This window comes from Penaeus chinensis, chromosome 27 (assembly GCF_019202785.1).
Source record: "Penaeus chinensis breed Huanghai No. 1 chromosome 27, ASM1920278v2, whole genome shotgun sequence".
In the NCBI taxonomy this organism is placed as follows: Eukaryota; Metazoa; Arthropoda; class Malacostraca; order Decapoda; family Penaeidae; genus Penaeus; species Penaeus chinensis.
Window position 1 is genome coordinate 32189053 of NC_061845.1, and position 22500 is coordinate 32211552.

The 22500-nt window shown below is 38.1% G+C and overlaps 3 protein-coding genes across 4 annotated transcripts in view; 1 reads left to right on the forward strand and 2 right to left on the reverse strand.

Moving 5' to 3' along the window:
- Positions 1-6967, reverse strand: part of LOC125039403 (transmembrane GTPase Marf-like) — a 32087-nt gene extending 25120 nt beyond the window's left edge. The window contains exon 1 of one of the 2 annotated variants that reach the window (XM_047633276.1): positions 6843-6967. The gene's annotated coding sequence lies outside the window, so the exon portion shown is untranslated. Of the gene's footprint in view, positions 1-6466; positions 6607-6842 lie in introns of those variants that run through there. The other variant, XM_047633275.1, reaches the window with a different exon arrangement.
- Positions 6968-7142: 175 nt separating this feature from the next.
- LOC125039712 (centromere protein S-like) lies at positions 7143-9585 on the forward strand. Its single transcript, XM_047633933.1, has 4 exons — positions 7143-7252; positions 8370-8527; positions 8630-8696; positions 9168-9585. The coding sequence occupies exons 1-4, from the start codon at positions 7217-7219 to the stop codon at positions 9297-9299; spliced, it is 393 nt and encodes a 130-aa protein (XP_047489889.1). The 5' UTR covers positions 7143-7216; the 3' UTR covers positions 9300-9585.
- A 7813-nt stretch (positions 9586-17398) lies between these two features.
- Positions 17399-22500, reverse strand: part of LOC125039526 (DNA mismatch repair protein Mlh1-like) — an 11300-nt gene continuing 6198 nt past the window's right edge. Inside the window, 8 exon segments of the mRNA XM_047633555.1 lie at positions 17399-17861; positions 18005-18159; positions 18698-18896; positions 19047-19110; positions 20104-20277; positions 20432-20509; positions 21218-21378; positions 21539-21765. Of these exon segments, the coding sequence (XP_047489511.1) occupies positions 17709-17861; positions 18005-18159; positions 18698-18896; positions 19047-19110; positions 20104-20277; positions 20432-20509; positions 21218-21378; positions 21539-21765 (1211 nt within the window). The 3' untranslated portion in view covers positions 17399-17708.

Below are 22500 nucleotides of genomic sequence, written 5' to 3' on the forward strand. Positions count from 1 at the left end.
ATTATGGGAGTACTATATGATGTGCCAAACAAGAAAACCAACAAATGTATTTATTTCATTTATCTATTTGCCAAATAAAACCAAACTCCCCCCCCAAAAAAAATACAAAAAAAACAAAAAAAATCTAGGCCCCATATCAAGGGTACCCAGATTTGACGGTGACGGACCCTTGTATTGCTTGTGCATGATGTAGCCAAAATCAAAAGCAGGGTCAATGACTAACTCTCACACATTTAATTGTTCACTTGAGCAGCTGACAGCGCTGGCATCAGTTATGGTGTGGGAAAAACCCATCATGACTGGCTTAAAATTGGCAAAATGTAAAGTGGTAGCAGATACTAAATAAGATGGATCAACAGTTTATCAAAACAAAGAAAACACAAAACTCAACATTTGGCAACATTTCAAGAAAGAAAAAAATATTATAATAGCAATATCAAAAATAAAGAAAGATTAAAGAGAGGAGCATTGGTGGCCATGATCAATATAGTAACCGAATATTCATAAATAACACAAAACTGTGAAACTAATAATTCACTGCATTTTACAGCAAATGGAACAATAACAGCCTCATGGACTATTATCAGTAAGACAATATTATTCCTGTACCTTTTTGCTATGAATCTATTTTCCAACTGGAGGCACTTCACTAACTCCATATTAAATTCCCATGATCTTAATGATGGAATAGAGACAAAGGTGCATAATATTCTAATAAATGCTTTAAAACATCCAACACCTTAACACATCTGCATAAAAGATGAATCTATTTATTATACATATATATATATATATATATATATATATATATATATATATATATTATATATATATATATATATATATATATATATATATGTATATATATATATGTATATATATATGTATATATATATATGTATATATATATATGTATATATATATATTTATATATATAAATATATATTATACACAAACATATATTTTATATATTTAATTACAAAAACATAAAATAATAACAATAACAACAATATCTTTAAAAAATATTAATAACTAACAATAACATTAATAATAATAATAACAATGACAATAATAACAATAAATATAGTAACAACAATAATGATAATGATAACAGTCCTAACAATAACTATATCAATAATAACGATGATGATGAGGCTGAAGGTGATGACGATGATGATGGCAATGGCAATTAAAGCGAGCACTTGCGCATTTGCAAAGAAAGCAACCAAGGCAAATGTAACTTGCTCAAACTAAAAATCTCCTTCTATCCTTAATACACTTTCAGGAATAGGTCAAAGGATGAACAGCTGATTATCGTCTATTTGTTTACATCACTGAATAAGGACTGATTTAAAATACATTTAATTAAGAGCCAAACCCTAAAAAATCTAGTTTTGTGTACGGAACATAAATTATGTTTACTATAATGGAAAACAAATTCTAACAATTTTGTTAAAATCAGGTACTAGGTTTAACTGTTACTTTTTTTTCAAAGTAGCATTGCAGAACAAAATCATTCCACTGCCTTTTAAACAATGGATAACTAGCAGGGCAAAAAAAAATTCTTAAGCCAATGCCTTTGGGCATGGCATGTACATACATACCATGCCCACTCTGAGTTTACTTTTATTGCTTTTTACACATAGATGGCTACACTTGTACTAAGTCAACAATGAGCCAATTACGAGTACTGCCTGTCTCCCCGTTCACCCTTTTCCTTGATTTACAAAAATATTTTACATTATCTTTTTTTGCTGTCATTAATGTTTAAAACATTATAGTAATTTTAAGGTCTATAATAATATAATGAATAATCAATATTCATAGCATTACTAAAAAATATGTTTTCCCACTAATTCAAGGAAAGGTGAAATCGGGTAAGGTCACAAGGTCTACTAATTGACTCCTTTGTGGCTAAGCACTAGCAGAGCCATCTATGTGCAGAAACATTTCACAAAATATTAAAAAATGAGCACAGCATTTTCTTGGCACCACTGGGTTAAATAAATGCAACATAAAAAAAAAAAAAAGTAAACAAACTTTTATTGTGCTGGTAATTTGCACCATGAAGTGGTTCTTGAACAGCTGAAACATTTTTCCTGAACAACAAAACTCTAGTGCATCCAGTTCATTACCTGGATTCATTAACCCATTGGATCTGGGTGACATGACAGTCACATCATGAAAAAACTTGGCTGAGGGCCAGGTGACATAAATCTTCTGTCACAGATAAATGTGGTTTAGGGCTTGGGTAACAGCAAAGTGCATCTTGAAAAATGTACCATCTGTGAGCCATAGTTGCAATAGAGCTGGCTCCATGTAGGACACCATTTCCATTCTCAGGGTGTGTTATAGAAATTTGAATACAAAAATATTTTAAAATGACACAAATAACACAATGGCACACATTGTTTTTGTTATTGCATAGAGTTGATTAGCCAGAGATAATATCGAGTCTGCTCACTCAGTGAGCAATCTATTACCATCTTGATACAATATAACAGTAGACCTTGGAAAACGGCAAAAAAACATAACACTTAAGGAGAAAACAAGATAGTTACAAAAGGGGAGGCAAGGATTCTTGACACCACATGAGTGTTTGTGGTGGTTGGGCCTGCAAGTTATGCACCCCGGAGAGTTGTCACTCAAGTAAGCCCAATGCTGGGACTTTGGCCCACACTGTGCGAGGCACCCAGATCCAACAGGTTAATAACAAGATTTTCTCACCATAGACATCAACATCTAAAAGTTATTTGTGTCTAATGATTTTCATTTGCAATATTGCTTAAGGCTACATTTCTTGCCCATTTAATTTTCAATATCTCTATGACAAGTATTGAGGATAAAAAGAGGTATCCTAAAATAAATTGAGGACAATGAATCTACTGTTAATCCAATCAACCACTTGAATAAAGTGCCAATAAAAAAAAATACAAAAAAAAGTGGCAGAAATAAAAAGACTGATATATTCAAATATCATAAGTATAGAGGAAAGGGTACAACATGTATATAAAGCAGCTGGATTGAATATGCAAAAGATATTCACTCCAAGATACAAGAGAAATTTTAAAGAATTCAAAAAATAAAAAAAGGAATAATTGGACTGGAATTGCCTGATAGAAATGTATAACCATAAAGACACCTAGCTAAATACCACTGTTTGTTGTTGTTATTTTATACCCTACCTGGTGTTTGGGATGCATTTTGTCCTTGTGAGTAACTGTGAACAATTTTAAAAACTAGTGTCAATAAGTTAGTAAACCCACATCTATTGATTAGAAATTTCAATTGGGTAATAATAAAAAACTACTGCTTTCTTAAATCATACATATCGAATTTGGCCCCTGCTATGCTTATAAAACAGTCAATGGCACAATATAGCCCCCCCTCCCCCCACACACACACATACATAAGTACATATATATATATATAATATATATACATACATGTATACACATGCATATATACATATATATATACATATGTATATACACATATATATATATACATATGTATATATGCATACATACATACATATGTATATATGCATACATACATACATATATATATATATATATATATATATATATATATATACATATCTGCAGATATACATATATATATATACATCTATATACACATATATATATATATATACATACGTATATACATACATATATATATGCATATACATTATACACACACACACACACACACACACACACACACACACACACACACACACACACACACACACACACACACACACACATTGTCAGGGTTTGTTTTAAGGAATCAGAGCGGTCAGGTCAACGGAAACACAGCAGAAGAAACATACACAAGGTTTTAATGCTAAAGGAACTGTTTACACTACACAGAACAGGATATATACAAATAAACAGGGAGAGGATCCAGCGGAGCAGGCGAGGTCACATGGCGGAAGGAAGACACACACGTCAAAGTCACGGGACAACTACTGAATTTTTGACCAGTGCTTCTTTTATGTGCCCCGCCGATACCCTCGTTCCCCAACACGGTGAACGAGCCAATCGCGAGAGGCCTAAGCCCGCCGGCCAGAGTGAGGTAAACACCGCCGACGGTACAGATCAATCTCGCAGTTGTGACACATATCATATATTTTATATATATACACAAAACATACATATATATATATATATATATATATATAACATATACATATATATAAAACTTATTAGGTCATCCAACAGGCCTCCTTCACCCACCTTCGAACAGAGATAACCTGGTGGGAAGGACCATCCTGTGGCAAACAAGCCAGGTGGCCATATAGCCACCTAACTACAATCAGTTCCACTGAACTTGGCACTCTGATAGACCCTGCAGTTCTGGAGGCTCCTCCAGTGAGTGCTAATGAGGTTGTGGTCAACCCTCTTAGCCACATTACCCAATCACTATACCAAGTCCAATGATGCGGGTCAGAATGCTGAAGCCAAGAGCCAGAAATCCTCAATTTCTGGGACCTAACAAAGTCCCAGATAAGGAGGCTATTCTCACTGTCAGCATCAGCTCCTGAGCCATGAGGACCAACAGAAATCTCATAGCTAATTCGATCACATCCAGATACCACATTCAAGTCACCCAGAACAATGCAAATAGCCTCACCGAGAACAGATATCTGTCACAGATGCAAGTTTGGCATAAAACATCTCTTACACATTGAGTTTATAAACATCAGTAGCAGCGTACACAGCAATAAGAGGCATGAAGCCAAATATAATCTTTAGTCTCAATACCATTATGCACTAATTGACTGGAGTGACTTCTACTGCCAAGGGTTGAAGTCTGCTGGAGATGGCTATGGCTATTCCCTGGGAATGGTGACCATCGCTGCGGCCTAACCAGTAATAGGTGAAGATACCGACACTAATTGTGCCGCTAATAGGTCTTCTCCTCTCCGAGAGAGAGGCCACCTCAACTCTCATCTGAGGTTTAACCTTGGGCAATCACTCCGAGTGGATGCCACCTCTGCCACCCCCAATGACGTTGCCCCATATAGCGAGGGCTGGTTGGCTGGCTGCAGGACCCATAATCCACCTGCAGGGGTCCCATGGGCTTTGTCCCACACGCCTGCATGCTAGGTTGGTGGCTGCCAGGACGTAGACTGGACAGGTAACGCCAGTTTGGAGACGAAGTCATAGCAAATGCCAACCCAGTGGGACCCATACCTACCTTACTTGCTGGATAAGAGGGATGTTTACCCTACTCCCAGCACCTTCTCTTATGATTCATTGCCACTAACACATACACATATATACACATATAGCCAAATAGGAGTCAGCTCACCAAGCAACATTTCATCCAGTGCTGCCACAAATCCTTCAGCAGTGTGCTGGGCTTAAAAACTAAGCCAGTTGCTCCAGGTTTTGTCTGTTGCTTCCAATAATCATTGGAGGTTTCATAAAACTGAGTTATAAGTTTAGTTATTTCCTCATCAGTGTGACATGCGTATCAGTTCTAATATAACCCTAGGTATTAATTTCATTAGAATCAACATACATTTGCAATTGAAACCTATAGTCTAAGCCAGTCATAGTCTTGATTTGGCCGCCAAACAATGTTACCAGATAAGTTCTGGTGAACAATTTTGGACATTTAGTTGGAAATACAACTGGTTATACACATTTTCAAGCATAAGAGGGGAGTTCACAAGCCCCACCTTGGATGACAGACAATATAGAGTAGATTTAACTTATGGCTAGAATTTGCACTGGTAAGGATTAGAGTCAACACTTTCTTCCATCTTATAATTTTATCCAGGAAATGGGGACTTAGGCATGACGTAATAAAAGACATTTATATAAGTGCATCATATCTCCTGCAAATGTTATTCTGGAGTTGTAAATGTATATGCAAATGAAATGGTTGCATGTGGGTGTGCACATGCATGTGTATTTGCCTGTAAGTGTGCTTCTTGATTGCCCAATTTGTTACAGTGCTTACTATCTTAATTTGTCATATATCGTAATCTTATTGTTGCACTTTTTCACGGATGGATTTCAATTCAGTAGAATATAATTAGGATGAACAATTCTCCTAATCATTACAACGGCTATCCTCCTACCCCCAAAAAATCTGTAAGCCCTCATTCAGTGTCTCTCCAAAGCCGGTATTGTTACCAAGAGTGATGCACTGACATAAAGCGAAAAGGACACTACCACCAGGTACACCTGCTGCGGCCTCACGTTTAGCACAAAATGATGAAAATATCCACTGTATATCACCACTATCACTAAGTTCACAAGACTCCACAGCCAATTCTCTACACAAAATAGTTGTGGCAGTTGGCGCAGACTGCTATTAATTGGGGTTCGCCCCATTATTAGCGAATAGATAGAGGGCAGGAGAGGTTGTGTCTGGACTGCTGGGTTTGCAGGACAGCCAGGCCTTGGAACCCCCTCCCGGAGGCCGAGTCGCTCGCAACAAATACCTTCAAGGATATTGGCTGAAAGGACTCTGGGGTAGAGCTGCGAATCGCCGCCTTCCCAGGCTTTCCCTGAAGAGCTCGCCCTCCTCTGGCCTCCGAGAAAGCAGGGCCTCGGAGGAGCACCCAGCAGAGGCACTTCTGGCACCGTGCCAAGCCGCGGTGCCCCTGTGGAAGGCCCTCTCAGGCACCCACCTCATGCTCTCCTTCACCTTTATTTCTCGCTCGAAAAACCGGTCGAATCAATGCCCACTGAGTTTTAATCCGGCCGTGTGTTTTGCCTCCAGGAGCTGCTCGGAGGCACTCGGGGGCCGGGCTGCCCTCGTGCCCCGCCTGCCCGGCCCCTCGCTCCCCGGGGCTGGCAGCTGCCCCCGACACTTACCACGGTCACACTGAAGCGTTATAGCCTGAAGGAGCTCATGGGCGCCGCTGGCTCGAGCAGGGATCGCTGGCCGTCCTTCCGCCGGGGCAAAAGGTCCGCGATGAGAGGCGGCGCGGACAAACGGGGCCCCTCCCCCCTCCCTCCCCCTCGCCCCTCCACCGGCCCCCGCCTCCGGGACCCCCCCCTCGCCCCTCCCCCGGCCCCCGCCTCCGGACCCCCCCCTCGCCCCTCCCCCGGCCCCTGCCTCCGGACCCCCCCCTCGCCCCTCCCCCGGCCCCCGCCTCCGGACCCCCCCCTCGCCCCTCCCCCGAGCCCCCCCCGAGCCCCCCCTCCGTACCTCCGCCGGCCTGTCCTGGCGTGCGGCTCATGCGGCCATGGCGGACGCGGCGCCCGACTTGAACCGCGCGCAGGTGAGGGCCGCCGCCGCATGCGGCCCTGGCGCCGCCGCCGGCCGCAGGCACCCCGGCTGCCAGGGGAGGCAGCGGGGGAGCCAGCGGCAGCCCTTGCGCGGCAGGGCAGCCAGGGTAGCCAGGGCAGGCGCCGCTTGCTTCCAGCCTTGGGCCCCAGGGCAGGCAAGGACGTGTGGGGGTCCGGCTGTCCGTCTCTCTCTCTCTATCTATCTATCTATCTATCTATCTATCTATCTATCTATCTATCTATCTATATATATATATATCTATCTATCTAATCTATCTAATTTAATCTCTCTCTCTATCTATCTATCTATCTATCTATCTATCTATCTATTATCTATCTATCTATCTATCTATCTATCTATCTATCTAATCTATCTAATTTAATCTCTCTCTCTCTCTCTCTCTCTCTCTCTCTCTCTCTCTCTCTCTCTCTCTATCCTCTCTCTCTCTCTCTCTCTCTCTCTCTCTCTCTCTCTATCTATCTATCTATCTATCTGTCCATCTATCTCTATCTGTCTGTCTGTCTGTCTGTCTATCTATGTCTATCTATCAATCTAATCTATCTATCTATCTAATCTATCTATCTATCCTATCTATCTATCTATCTATCTGTCTATCTATCTCTATCTGTCTGTCTGTCTATCTATCTAATCTATCTATCCTATCTATCTGTCTATCTATCTATCTATCTATCTATCTATCTCTATCTGTCTGTCTGTCTGTCTATCTATCTAATCTATCTATCCTATCTATCTGTCTATCTATCTATCTATCTATCTCTATCTGTCTATCTATCTATCTAATCTATCTATCCTATCTATCTGTCTATCTATCTATCTATCTATCTCTATCTGTCTGTCTATCTATCTAATCTATCTATCCTATCTATCTGTCCATCTATCTATCTATCTATCTCTATCTGTCTGTCTGTCTGTGACAGGGCTTGTATGACCAAGTAGGCCAAATTTTTAAGAATAACTGATCACATGCCATCAATAGTGATTCTGTTTTTTTGTTTTTTTTTAAATAATTATTCTTATCAGTTTCTTTCATTTCTGGACCACATGCCTTACTCAGCCCCTAACTTCTGGCCACATACTGCCCCTTGCAGGCGCTGAAGGCGGCCGTCCACTTCACAGTTGGAAGGACCTGTGAGGAGATCGGAGCCGAGCTGGGGCTACCCTTCACGAAGCAGGTCATTGCAACTTTGTCTGAGATCACTTGCAGACAGCTGCAGACTTACACAGCTGACCTCGAGGCTTTTGCAAAGTGAGGAATCCACAGTTTTAATCATGATGTAAAAAAACAAATGTTCTTTTTTTGTACTCAAAGTTCACCACAGATGGCAATGATTACTATGACTTTTTCCAGACATGCTCGCAGAACCACAATCAACTGTGATGATGTAAAACTTCTTGTCCGTCGAAACAGTCATCTGGTGAGACACATTTTTTGCCTCAATATTCTACTTATCTAGAGTTTTAACTAAGGATTTTTTCTTAATGCTCAATTCACTCGTTTTTAATAGATTGATCTGGAATCTTTAATGTGAAATAGCATTTATAAAAAAGGGTTATTTCTTTCAAAAAAGCACATGGAATCATGCAGAGTGCCTTAACTTTAGAAAGAATTTTATTTCCTTTGAGATATTAAGTCAGTGGTTAAAATATATAGCAAAAAGCAGAATATTATAAATAAATACATGGAAGCAGAAGATTTCAACTTTATACTTAAATAGAGTCTTGAGAAAAGGACTATTCTGTTACAGATTTCATATGCTTTTGTCATGTCCTCAAATTATGTGTACAAATATTTCTAAAGCATTTGAATAATTGTAAATTTAATGGTGTAATTGTTTTATACTGTAGAGATTACCTTGAGAAATCTAATGGTTATGTAAATCTTGTAGGCTGATCATATGAAGGAAATTGCAGACAACTTGGAAGAAGCTGGAGGAAAAAAAGAGCGAAAGAAGCGAGGGAGAAAAGCTAAAGCCTCAGTCACAGCCGAAACTTCAAAAGAAGAACAGGAAGCAGAATAATATTCTCAAGGTGATCTTTAGATATTTGCAATTCATAAAGATATTCCATATCTTGTAAATGTCTGAATTAGATTTTTCTTATACAGAGGCCCTTGGAAACCATGCTGCTATAAAAAGTTGTGTAAACTGCTATTGTCCTTAATTAATTTGCTAGGAATGGTAAAAAAGGAACAATCAGCAAAAATATCTATGGTAATTACATGAACAATAATATACTCAAATTTTATATTATCTGTAATGTGAACTAGTTCTATATTCCTTTACTATTAAAATATGTGTACCTTGAGATTCTTTGATTTCATTCTCTTTTATGTATAGATAAATTCATAGATATACATGTACACAAATATACCAACATACTTTTCCTAGAGTGTGAGAGAGGGATAGGCATGAAGGCATGACATCACATCAAGGTCTAGCACATTTATTTGTCTTGATTATTAACCATTAATCAAGGTCTGCACACACTATGAGAAAAGAATACTGAGGTACTTGGCCAAAGGAAAAGGAAACTACTCTTCAGTATATCTGCACAGATCAATGCAGGATGATAGTGTGGTCAAAGTCTGGATTAATACATTAATTTCAATGCTAAAACCATGGATGCATAAACATTATAATGCCTTATTATTCTTCACATTATGTTTGGAACAATATGTGGTCCATTCTATCTTATTTGAGTGTGAGGCTTTGCCTTCCTACAGTGGGCATAAACCTCCCAAGGGTGGCCCTCAAAATTATCCTAACATAAGCTCAAGTCCATCTGAATGATATGGGTAACAAAAGCATAGTTTACAAGTGGTTGAATACATATCTTTATTGGGTCTCATGACCATACTTCAGAGTAGACCATTGGTCTACCCACAGGCCAAAGCAAAGAACTGGAAGACCTGTATCCATTCCAAGTCCTTTCTAGAAAGATAGCCTTAAGCTAATGAATCCTTGGGACCATAACCTTCAATTTGTCCACAGAGATCTTTAACCTTATTCAGCAGCATTTTTTCTTAATAAAGTTCACATGACAGTGGACCTATAAAGTGCTTCCTTGAGATGATCTTGCACTCCCAATTTCACAGGATATTATTGATCCATTACCATCATAAAGCTCTACCTACATGGACTCCTTGGCAGTCACTGACAGCTTGCACCAATCCTCTCATCCTCATAAGGTTGACAAACCATAGCATGGGAAGATGTGTAATAATTAACTTGGTTCCTAGCCTTATTGGCATCTCCTTTGTGTGGTATATTATGTACCAGATTAAAGGTGAGACAGGTTGGAGTATTGCAAAAATCAAATTTTACTTTTGCCCTATCTTAGGAATAGCTGCCCTATGACTGGGACAGATTGACTAATACTGTTGGGCTGGTAAAGTAGTTAAACTCATTCAAAGTAAGGATGGACTACATTGGTAAGCTCTGTTTATGTTGAGGCAAGGAACAAGCTTGTCTGTGTAAAACTCACTGAACTGAGATGAAATAAGAGCAAATTACATAGCAGTCACCCATCTGTATCCTTTGAAGAAGTGTACATATTTAACCAGGGGATAAGTACTAATCATGTACCGGCAATGTTATGAAGAAGTGAAACTTTTAAGGGGACTAAAAGTGTCCAGTAGTACTTAGTTTCTTACAGTACTACTCTGTTGAGAAACTACATTATCAGTATTTTCATAATTTCATTGTCAATTTTGTTTTTTTTAATCAGGATAAATAATACTACTTCCATATATAGTATGATCATTTGGAAGAGTTGATAACTGCTGTAATTTCAATTGCAACATAGGAATTTCTTGACACACCATGATTAGGATTTTTTTTTTTGAGCTGAATGATTGACACAGGTTGATATGGAACATGTATCACTAATGTCATTATGGATGTAAGTGCACACATCAGCATGTTATGCCCAAAATAATTCGTTCTTTTTAGTCTTCCTGAAACCCAGTCCACCAGACGGATGCTGAGTTGATGACCATCTCGATGTTTTATGTTTTAAATAAGTGTGGTAAACATCAAAGGTCATATAGCACTATGATAAAGTATTGTCGTGATAGGGGTTTAAAGAAGTTCTTTATTAGAAGAAAATGTCTTAGATTTCAATGGTCATAAGGCATTATAAGATGGTATGGTAGTGAAAGTAATAGTAAGAGGGGGAGTAAATGGGGTAGGATAGGGATTGACGGAAGGGGAAAAAGTCAAGAACAAAGGGTGATTAGATCAAATGGATGGTCTGAGGAAGGAGAACAGGCTAGTAATTGAAAAGATTCCATGAGGATGTTTAACAGGTTGGGGAGTTACCATGAGTGCACATTATTCTGAAGTAGGATAGAACAGAACAACTAGCCTATCAGGTCCTGATAGAGCAATCTTCTAAATGCAGTCTTTAACATGAAGCAGGCTAGGAAATTATGTCTATATCAAGGGCACACTAAGGTATTTAAAAAGATAGTACCACTTCCACTCAGCCTGTTGAACCTTTTTTTTTCTTCTATTTTTTTTTTAGAATATTCTAATGGCTATTTAGGGTATGGAACAATTCTGTCATGAATAAAAACATGGAATTTTGCTTTACTTCTGTGAATTATAACATTTTCACTCCTGTCTATGGAATATGATGATAACCAGTTTCTCAGTAGTTTTCATTGAAATTGTTCTATAATGATGATAGTGCACAAATAAGCAAGAAAGAAAAAAATACAGACCTAGTAATATTTGCAAGCAATAGTGTCAAAGGGGTGGGGCAGTTGCCAACAAGGATTTTTATCAAGACAATGGTACTACCTGGTAACACTTTGGGACATGTCATTGGCACACTTTCTCTAAGGATTGAAAATCCCGGTTCCTAACAAATGGAGACAGTCAACTGGTAGATACAGTTTCTTTAATTCTATATCACTGTGATAAACAGAAGTAAATACAGTAGTGTAAATATTTGTTAAACAGTACATGGAATCTGAAATGTTCTTGAGTTCACCTTTTCCTTGTGTTCGATAGTTCAAAAGGACAAGTAAAGCGGGAAAAGGGTATGGAGAGAGAGTTAAAGTTTTAAAAGTTATCAATGAGTGACAAAGTATAGGGGCATTAGAAGTAATACAGTGCATATTGCTGTAAGACCATAATAGGTTCCTTGAACTGCCTATCACAAGATCATCATCATATCTCATTATGCCAAGATCATATCCACTGCTGCCCTAAGATCTTAGTTGGAGCATTGAGGACCTATTTGACATTCCTGGAGAATGTGGTTCATTGTTTGGATTTCTCCACATGGCCAGTCAGGATTGTGTTGTCCTCATTTATGAAGGTTGTCTTTGATTTTTCCTACTTTTGTCCTTGCTCTGTTTAAAACCACCCAATCTTTCCTGCTTAGGTTAAAATATAGAAGCAGGGTCTCGTCTATGCTTAGAAAGGCGTGTTGTTGCCTGCTTCCACACCCCTGGCAACATGCCAGTCTGTAGCAGGCAGCTCTGGTTGGACCCAGTGCCTCTATAGCCATGAAGCTTTTGCAGGACTTCAGGCCTTTCCTCACTTCTTGATTTCCATATAGTGGGATCATTCAGCTGTTTGTGTCACTCAGTTTTTGTGATGGTTTCATATATGTGGTGGTGGAATACTGGCTAGTCTATAGAGAGCTGACAAGGGTGTTGATTTTAAAGCGCCAGTTATAATCCAACAAGACTTATTAAGCTTTGTGTCAACTTTGTGACAGTGGCACAACCTTGCCCACACAGGATTAGCACAGTGCCAGTGCTGTCTGTCTCAGGGTTTTAGGGTCAGCTCCCCATTTACTGGGCAAGTTTGCTTAGGATATTGTTTTGTGATATAAGTTTTCCTTTCAGTTTGTTGACATGCTCATTGTTATTCCATCTTATTCTAAGCTTTCTATTAGCTTTATGTGGAATGCAGTATCCTGGGTCTTGCAACATTTGGAAAGGGTAGTTAATGCATTTAATAATCTTTCTTCAATGACGGCAAAACTGTTGGATTGGGTGGCAGTACACAGGTCATTTGCATCTATGTACCTATGGATGTTGTGGTACAGTGATTGACTGTTTGTATGGATATTAAACAAAATTGGAACCAAAACAGAACCCTGTGGGAGTCTGTTGTTTTGTATGTGCCATCTGCTTCTCTTGACTTTAATTTCCACATAAAATTGTCAATTGACGAGTAGAGACTCAATTATATGGACTAAGGTGTAATCCTGCACAATATGGGCTACTTTCAAGAGCAATGCCTTGTGGTTCAATATATCATAGGCAGCCATTAGTTCGACAAAAACAGCACCTGTCATTTGCTTTGTCTCAAAAATGTCTTCAGTGTATTGTGTCAAATCCATTATTTGATCACAGTTTGACCAGCTTGGTCAAAAGCCAGCTTGGTCAGCTGTCAGATGTTCGTAAAATGAGCTATGATCATACGTTTATATAGCTTGTAGAGAATGCATAATAGGGAAATTGACCTTTAACTTCTTGGGGATGCTGGATCTTTACCAGGTTTTAAGAGAGCCACTACTCTAGCTTTTTTTCCATAATTTTGGGATTTTGATTTTGTTAAACAGAAGCAACAGCCATGCTTTAACTTTTTCTCCAGAGTATGATTCCATCTCTGTGGTCATCCTTTCTTGCATGGCATGGCTCATATCCAATTTCATTTCCTTTAATTGCCCCCTATCCTTATTAAGTGGTTTAAATTTAGTAGTAGCTGATGTGCTACTAAATGTAGCACATTTAGTAGCTACATCCTTTTTCAAAGATGAGCCTTTTAATGGCTGTCCAGGCTTATGACTTTTTGCCAGCATTTTTCTTGTTCATTGCTGATGGAAGGAATTAGTCTTTTGTTGACTTAGTGAGGCCAGGAATGTTACTTTTCCTACAGCCTCTGGGAGTATTCTTCTTGTGACCTCCCATACCAGGGCTTGGAATCTACTATATTCAGAAGGTGTAGGGGGATGTTGGGGAGTGCTACTTCAAGGCCAGACATGAAGCTTCCCTAGTTACCATTGCGGAAGTTGAACCTTGGTTTATGTTGTGTTGCTTGCGGCCTGATATCATCTGGCAAGGGTGGAAACTCTTTTTACCCTGAGCTGGGTAAGACAGTAGGCCATCCATGTGGAAGGTCCACTGTGCTAGCTAGATACGGGGAAGGACCAGACCCTCTTGCCTCTGGTCCTTTGAAAACCAAGTCATCACACTATGGAATGCTGGAAGTAACACTTATGTTCCTCTAGCTGCATTATTAAAGAAAAATAATATTTAGATTCATATACCCAACTTTATCGCCTCTCTAGAAGGGATGTGAAGTTTCCATGTGAAAATTACTGAATGTGCAGTATATATGGGAATATCTTGACTTGCATTAAGGAAGACTTAGAAAACTTAAAAAGTTTCATATGAATATAAAATGAACATGAATCTTAGCATAGCAACCTCTAAAACAAGGTGTTGCTACCAGAATTCTTAAGATGACAGATACAAATAGGTAATGACAGAAAATAAAATAATGCATCGCACAGTAGAATAATAATCAGAAAAATTACAATGTTTGTTTGTGTTGAGTTTTTTTTCAAAGGTCCTATAGCACTATGGTAAAGTATTGTGGTGAAAAGGGTGGAAATGAGTTAATGATCAGGATAAGATGTTAGATGTCAAAGGTTGTAGAGCGCTGTTTGATAGAATATTTGTGAAAAGGGTATAGAGGGGGAGCAAATGAAATATGGTGGGGATTTGTAAAAGGGGAAGGGGTTAAGGGCATAAGGCAGATCAGATCAAATGGAGAGTATGTGTCTGAGGAAGGGAGATTTAACACTGTGCAAGGAAATTTGCAAAAAAAGCCATTATGAAACAATCAAAGGGTAATACAGGTAGAAATGATAGTTGTAGAAGGAGAATAATCCAGAGAATGATATAAGGGAACTGGAGAAAGTGGTGAAGTAAAAGGAAGAATCTCAGGAGGGGAGGGATCTAGAGAAGAATATAAGGGAGTCATGTGAGGAAGAGGAAATGGTGATGCACATGGAGGAGGAGAGGAGGGGGTGTTTTTGGGTGAGTGGGAGGAAGAGGGACAGGGGCAACTTGAGGAGGAGGAGGATGGAGATTGGCAAATACTTCCAGTGTAGAGCAAATAAGAATAGAGGATGGATAAGGGAGTGGAGCATTCTCTTGGATCATGTTTTGGAACTTTTGGATATCTTCAAGAATTTCTGGAGAGGAATTTGGTGGAGAGGTCGGAGAAAGAAAGGTTTTCTTATGTGGAGGCAAAGGGGGAATAGATGTCCAAGTGGGTGTAGGAGAGAATGTGGTAGAAGAAGGGGTGGAATGTTTAGATTGTCTGCTGCAACAGGTATAGTGAGGAGGAGGAGGGGTAGGCATCAAGTGGTAGAGATTGGAGTATCTAGATTTAGAATGAAAAAGAATTTGACTGAGGGCGAGAGGGAGTAGAGATAGGATTGTTCAGAGTAGAGGGAAGAGACACTGGGGAAGATGATGAGACTTCTTGAGAAGATGGGAGGGGAGTGGAGGGAAGTACAGTTTTAGAATAGATAGAGAGAGAAAAACCTTGTCTGTGTGCTCCTTGTCTGGCCTCACTATACATGAGACCTAGTCTGAATCTGAAAATTGTTACATCATTTTCAAGCTTGTAGGCAGGGCAGCTCCTATAAAATACATTAAGGGAGCCACCAAAACTGGCACATGTGCATGACTGAGCAGAGCAATTTGAACAGTCATGACCAGGTTGGGCACACAGAGGACAACAGGCTGTGGAGTGAGTGTTTGGCTGGGTGGCCAAAATGCCAACAATTCTGACATTGACAGGGTAGAAGTCAATATGATTGGACAGGGCAGGACACTCCACTAATATAAACTTCATGGGGGAGGTCATGTCAACAGAAAATAATCTTGGCAATATTGCTGCAAGACTTACGTTGGTCTCTAGGAGGAATAGTGTAGCATTGGACTGCATCATAGTCACTGCATGCAAGCAAATTTGCACTGTCTGACCAGTCTTTGTTGTAGACAGGACAGTCAGTTGGAGAGATGGAAACAATTCCAGTACAAGTATTAGGGGAGGAGTGAAGCTGGGCAGGAATAGATTTACCAGTGAGGTCAGTCTGGGTAGATAGTGCATGAGTACATGTAACTGTGACAAGGCGTGTACAACCAGAATGACTGTGAAAGCATTGTTGGAAGAAGAGGGTATTGTCTGAGTATGGGGCTGTAGGGGGAATCACAAAGAACTGATGCCATTTCTCTGGGCCAAAAAGGGTACTCAAAAGGTTTGTAGATGTAAAAGCAGTAGAAGGACAATTGTGGGAGGAAGAAGGGGTGATATGAAGAGAGGTAGTACTGTAGTAATATGGGGGGTGGGGGTAGACAATGAAGAAGACTGTGCAGTAGAAGATGGAGTGGAAAATGTTGAGAGAGAGGAAGGGGTGTATTCTGAAGACTGAATACTGACCTGGGTGGATGTTTTGGAATGGATAGAGTTGACAGCAAACACTGAAGAGGGGGTATTAGTATCAGTTGGAGCCATGGTCAAAGGAGAGGCAGGGGTCAGGAAACCAATGAAATCAAATTTAGATAGGCTAGTTGATGAACGGGCAAGCCATAATGCCCCTAATAAGGGTAAAACATCTTCATTATTGGCCATGGTGAGCCTGAAATAAATGGGGAGAAGGGTCCCCATGAGGAGTAAGGGCTAGGGGATTAACCAAGGGAATACCATGCCCATGGCTCCAAGAGGCCATTCATGAAAGACATAAAGACAGCCTTTCATCCTTTCAGCATGAATCTCACAACTTAGGAAGTGTACAGAAGAGGTTGAAGAGAGGGAAAGGAAAGAGACAGAAGAAAAGACCATGCAAATTTAGTTGAGGTGAGGGCTGAGATCCAAGGTAGGGGAGATCCCCTAACCTTGGGCCCTAGTCTCCATCTCATAATACCCCCCCCCCCCCCCTCCATGATAACAACAAGCATGGGATCAGGGGGGTCCAAAAGGTATAGGAATTTATTGTGTGCTTATCAGCATCTATTTCATACTAACATTTCAATGCTTTATCATACGTAAGAACATTTGTAAGGATATGAAACCTCATCTCATTTTATCTTTTAATAAACCATATCACTTACATTGCAGATCAATATTCATTCATCCTTTTCTTTTATATTATAAAGAGTGAGGTATTCTTGGTTATTGGAAATTAGTTCATTATCTATTTGTCCTATTGCCTCTCTTGAGATTACTGGACTGGGAGTACTATGGATTCTTTACAAATCACATTTTTGTTACCTCACAATAAAAAGCTTACAACTATAAGCTGTGCTCCAAGACAATCTCCCCAATCTGTACACATGCAAGTCTTCTGGCCATATTTACAAATGCCATCCTTTTTTTCAAGTAGAAAAATCAGCATCTTTCAAACACTCTATATAATTCTGTTAGGTTAGCAATTTGGAGAAAAGTTGTGTCTTGGGCAAAGTACTGTGGAGGAAGCAGAGTCTTCCTCATTGCAGGATACAGGGCATGCTCTACCATCCACTGCCACCCTCGCTCAGATCCCTAGAAAAATCACAGAATCACAATTAGACAGGAAAATATAATACTTACAAGAACTACAAATATAGTAACTCTTTATCAGGATCTTTACAAAAAGCAACAACTAACTTTTTGTAAAAAGTTAGGTTTTGTAAATGTCATCATACCTCATCATTTGGCAAGCTATTCTGGCGTATACTGAAAAATTTGGCAGTTTCTCTACAGAAAGTCTGAAAGCATTCTTGCTCATTGTCCCAGTCCACTTCTGTTGCTAGTCGCAGCACATACATAGGTAAGCCTTCCATGCCCGGAACATAATCATCTAAAATTTAAAATATGTAATTTCATCAAATAACTTTAATGAACATTTTTTTAGATCTGAAAACGTAATCATATATTCCTCTGATAATACTATACAGTGAGGCACAAGAGATATACTATAGTTGTTAAATTCTACTGTCCATCACTAGACAGAGAAAAAAGGATATACAAAATCTATATTTATGCAATATGTATAAAGTAACATCCTAGATCACTACTCTGCTGAATAGTCCTGGATATGGTTTCCTTCAAATTGGTGAAATAGTTACTTCATGCTGAAACTAACTTAACCATACAGGATATCTGAATCAATGCTGTAAACTTTTACAAAGCTAAAAGCCTAGCTATACAGAAAAACACCAAAATAATAAAAATACAAAACTTGCAGCCTATTCCAATAATCCCTAAAGCTCTACCTCAATGACATTATTTTGAGGCAACTTCTGGTAACTTATTTTAGATTATGACTCTATTCACTATCCTAGCCCCTTCTCTGCAAATGTACACAATGAATTTCAAAAAAATAAATAAATGCTAACCTAATAAGTAGGGAAGGGTAATGAGCTTGCCATCTTCATCAACTTGTAAACTGAAATAGTCATCCAGCATGAGAGACTTGGATTTAAGTAATGATACAATATATGAAGCCAGCTCTTCCTTTGGTCCATCTGCTTCAGACCATCCGCTATCCTCTAACTCTAGTGCCATCATTGCAAGCTCATATAAACAAGCTGGCTTCTGTAAGACAAAAGAAAATCTTTTAGGAATACTTCTATAAACAAGTTTTTTTTTTTATAAGAATATGAAAACTAGTTTCCAAAGATTTTTTTTTTAAATGTTCAAATGCATCATTCCCTATAAATGACCAATTCGAGGTGTCATACTTACTGACAATCTAAGTGCACCAAAATTGCTGAAATCAGTCAGCAGTATTTGGTAGAAAAGCTCTTCACTGAAAAAAAAATATATGAATGATAGAAATCAATAATATATTGGCTAACATGACAAAATCTTACAAATGGGATTTACAAATAAGACATTAGCTCTTTTCTCTAATGAAATTTCAATTCCCGAAACTAAACAAGACAGACTAGCTAATTAACAATTGCACTTTATATTTGCCCAATTTTTGTGCATGTTTTTAAAGAACCTGAAAATATCTCAAAACTGAGTTATCAGATTAAAAAATGAAAAAATACTAGTTTTTGGTATTAAGTAGGGTATATTTTATGTAGAAGATTATGGTCAAGATCTTCCTGATAGATCATTTCTGCTCTTTTCAAAAAATAGAAAGCTGTAAAAATTGAAATATACCTTTTTTTAAATTCTGATTCAGCTATTCGTGATTGAGACTCAATGTCTGGCAATTTTCAAAATGTATAAATAACTTTTTTGTTATGTTTTGTTTTTTGCCTACAGATTAATTTCATTGAAAGCACAAGAAAAAGTACAGGGCTACACTGTGTTATTTATATTAGTGAAAAAGGTAAGAATCTGCTATAAGGAAGTGACATGAAAAAAGGTAGAATAAGCTACAAGGCAACAGCTGTCAAAACTGCCTTCAGTATGTGCAGTTTTATGTAAACTTGTGTATAAAGCCATTTTTGAGAAGTCAAAATATCTACTCAAAGCAATCCAATAAGTACTTTGTGAGGATAGGAAGGAGGCATTGGCAAGTCATTGGGTTAAATGTGTTAAAAATCTACATATCACAAATTGTCAAAATCTTGCATACATTTTTGGCTGTTTTTGGTTTCTTTAATCCATATAATCATGTAAAACAACTATGTCTAGTAAAACATCCACAAACAATTAGTTTTACACTATCTACCCATCTGTCAACTGGACAATGGACTAATGACCTAAACTCCAGCCACACGTATCCAATCTCATCATCACATCATCAGGAAAGACCTACAAAAAATGTGTTTAATATAAGAAATACCTTAAAGATGTGGTGTTAGTTAAGTAAAGTTTGTTGCCATGCTGTATGAGAGCATGTTGCGGGTTGACACAACCCACAAAGGTCATGCCTTTTACAGCTTCTCGAAGACCTGAGTGACAGTTTGTCTCAAGTTGGGATATCAAGGCAAGAACACTGGTCAACTGTATCTCACGTCTGGAAAATTGAACAAAAGAAAAAACAATAGGAACTTCTGGTATATCACTAAAACATTTAAACAAATGTATCATCTATATCTCTCTCTATCTCAAATATGAAAAGAGATAAAGGAAAACTATGAAAAATGGACATAAATATGTTGCAACCATACCTTTTCGCTTCATTTCTTGAACTTTGCTGAGGCTTTTCTTGAAAATTTTCTTCTGCATCATCTGCTTTAACTTCAGCCCTAAAAAAATAATCATATTTTAGCACTGACATGAGAATATATATAGACAAATATATGTGGGAATCATGTATGACATGGTTTGGGCTGAGAGTAATTACTTATAGTAATTTAGGTAATTCCATTTATTGCAATGGTTCTTCTTGTGTTTGGTGTGACAGGCAGCGTGGGATTTGAACTCGGATCAGAAAGATTGCTAGATGAGAATGCTACCACTGTGTCACACATGGTTTAAAGAAACAATTAGACACTTATATATCATATAAGGAAATAGAGCAACCAATATTCTAAAAGGATCTATAAAACTAATGCTTCCTGTTTTTATAGAGTAACAGCTGGTTTATTGAAAAAATATGTTTTGGTTTCCCTGTCAGTGATAAATTATGGTCAGTATGTACACTGACCACTGTATACAAACTGTAGTTAGCTTTGTCAAGTTGAGACTATTTAACAAAACAAAAATTTCCTTCAAAGTTATAATTTGCACTTGATACTTGTTTAAAAGCACTGCCCTTAAAATGAACTGAAATATCATGACAGTTATAAATGACCATGAGTAATTTATCTTATGATAAAAAAGAGGCTACACATCCATACTCACCTCATATAATCCTTTAAAGTAAGAAAGACCTTGAATTTTTATTTCTATTAAAAGAATTAATAGAAGAAAAAGAAGAAGAAGAAAAAAAAAAACTTATTACAGATACTTACTTTGACAAGAACTTATCAAGTTTCTGGTCCCGAGAGTCTGTCCGAATCATCTGATGCGCATAAACCTTATCCTTTGCATCCTTTGCAACTGACAGTTTGTTACTTGTACCAGCAGTCTCATCTGATTCTTCTGATACTATGCTGGCACCAGGTAATAGAGCCTGAAATGTATCTACAGTCATACTCTACATTTCATATTTGTTATATAAAGCCTGTCTTTCCAATACATTCTTTCTTTTATCTCCTCACTATTGAAATATCAATTACTTTTCTATTTTTCAAGTCCAAAGCAAATTCAATTGTGTTCTTTTTATAACCTACCTGAGTATAAAATGTTCTTGAAGCATTACAACCAAGCAACTTAGTTTCTACTGCTTGCTGTATCTTTTCTATCACTGCTTCTTCATTCAGGAAGTGAACTTCATGTTTAGTTGGATGGACATTGACATCCACAAGCTCTGGAGCAATTTCAAGACTCACATAGAGAAAGGGGTGCGTGTTCTTGGGCAGGTAGGATGCATACACTGATTCAATGGCTTTTCTCAGAGCTGCAAAATATAAGGTTTAACATCACCTTTAAAAAAAAATTCCTGTTATCAAGTCAAATAACCAATATAATATAATTCACATTGCACAACAGCAATATAGATTATAACTAACAAATACAATAGTTATGTGTTGCTCAGGAGGATTACTGTAATTAGCTTTATCAACCTTACACAATTATCAAATTAATTTTAAGGGATATACAAAATCTTTTTATGGGGACCTGATGCAAAGGTCACATTCCTTTGTGTAAGAAATGGATATCTGCTGACAACATGGACATATCTCAGACCCCTATCAAGCCAAGGACCATATAGGGAGCATTCATATTTAAAGCTTCTACTGCTTAATATGCATAGTTTTGGCTTGTATTTCTGCTAGTTTTCTATATGTAGATCGCACTGTTTTTCTTTCAACTTTCAGTTATGAGTAATCTTTCCCAAACTTTCTTCTGCCAACTGTCCAGAGAAGGAATGATAACGGTTAGGCCTAAAGAAAGGCTGTGCACTTGGGGGCTTCCGGGGAAATGAAGATTTACTGTATGATTTACGCCCAACAAGTAATGATAACAAAAGTGTAAACCTTTAGATTGTAGAATGGTGCCCTTTATAAAAGGTTAGTCTTTTATGCAATACTTTCAGAATACAAATAACAGATTCTTTCTTCTTTTTTTTCAACTAACAGAACGCATTTTTTATGTGCTACAATAATAATGATAAGAAATAGCCAGCTGACTC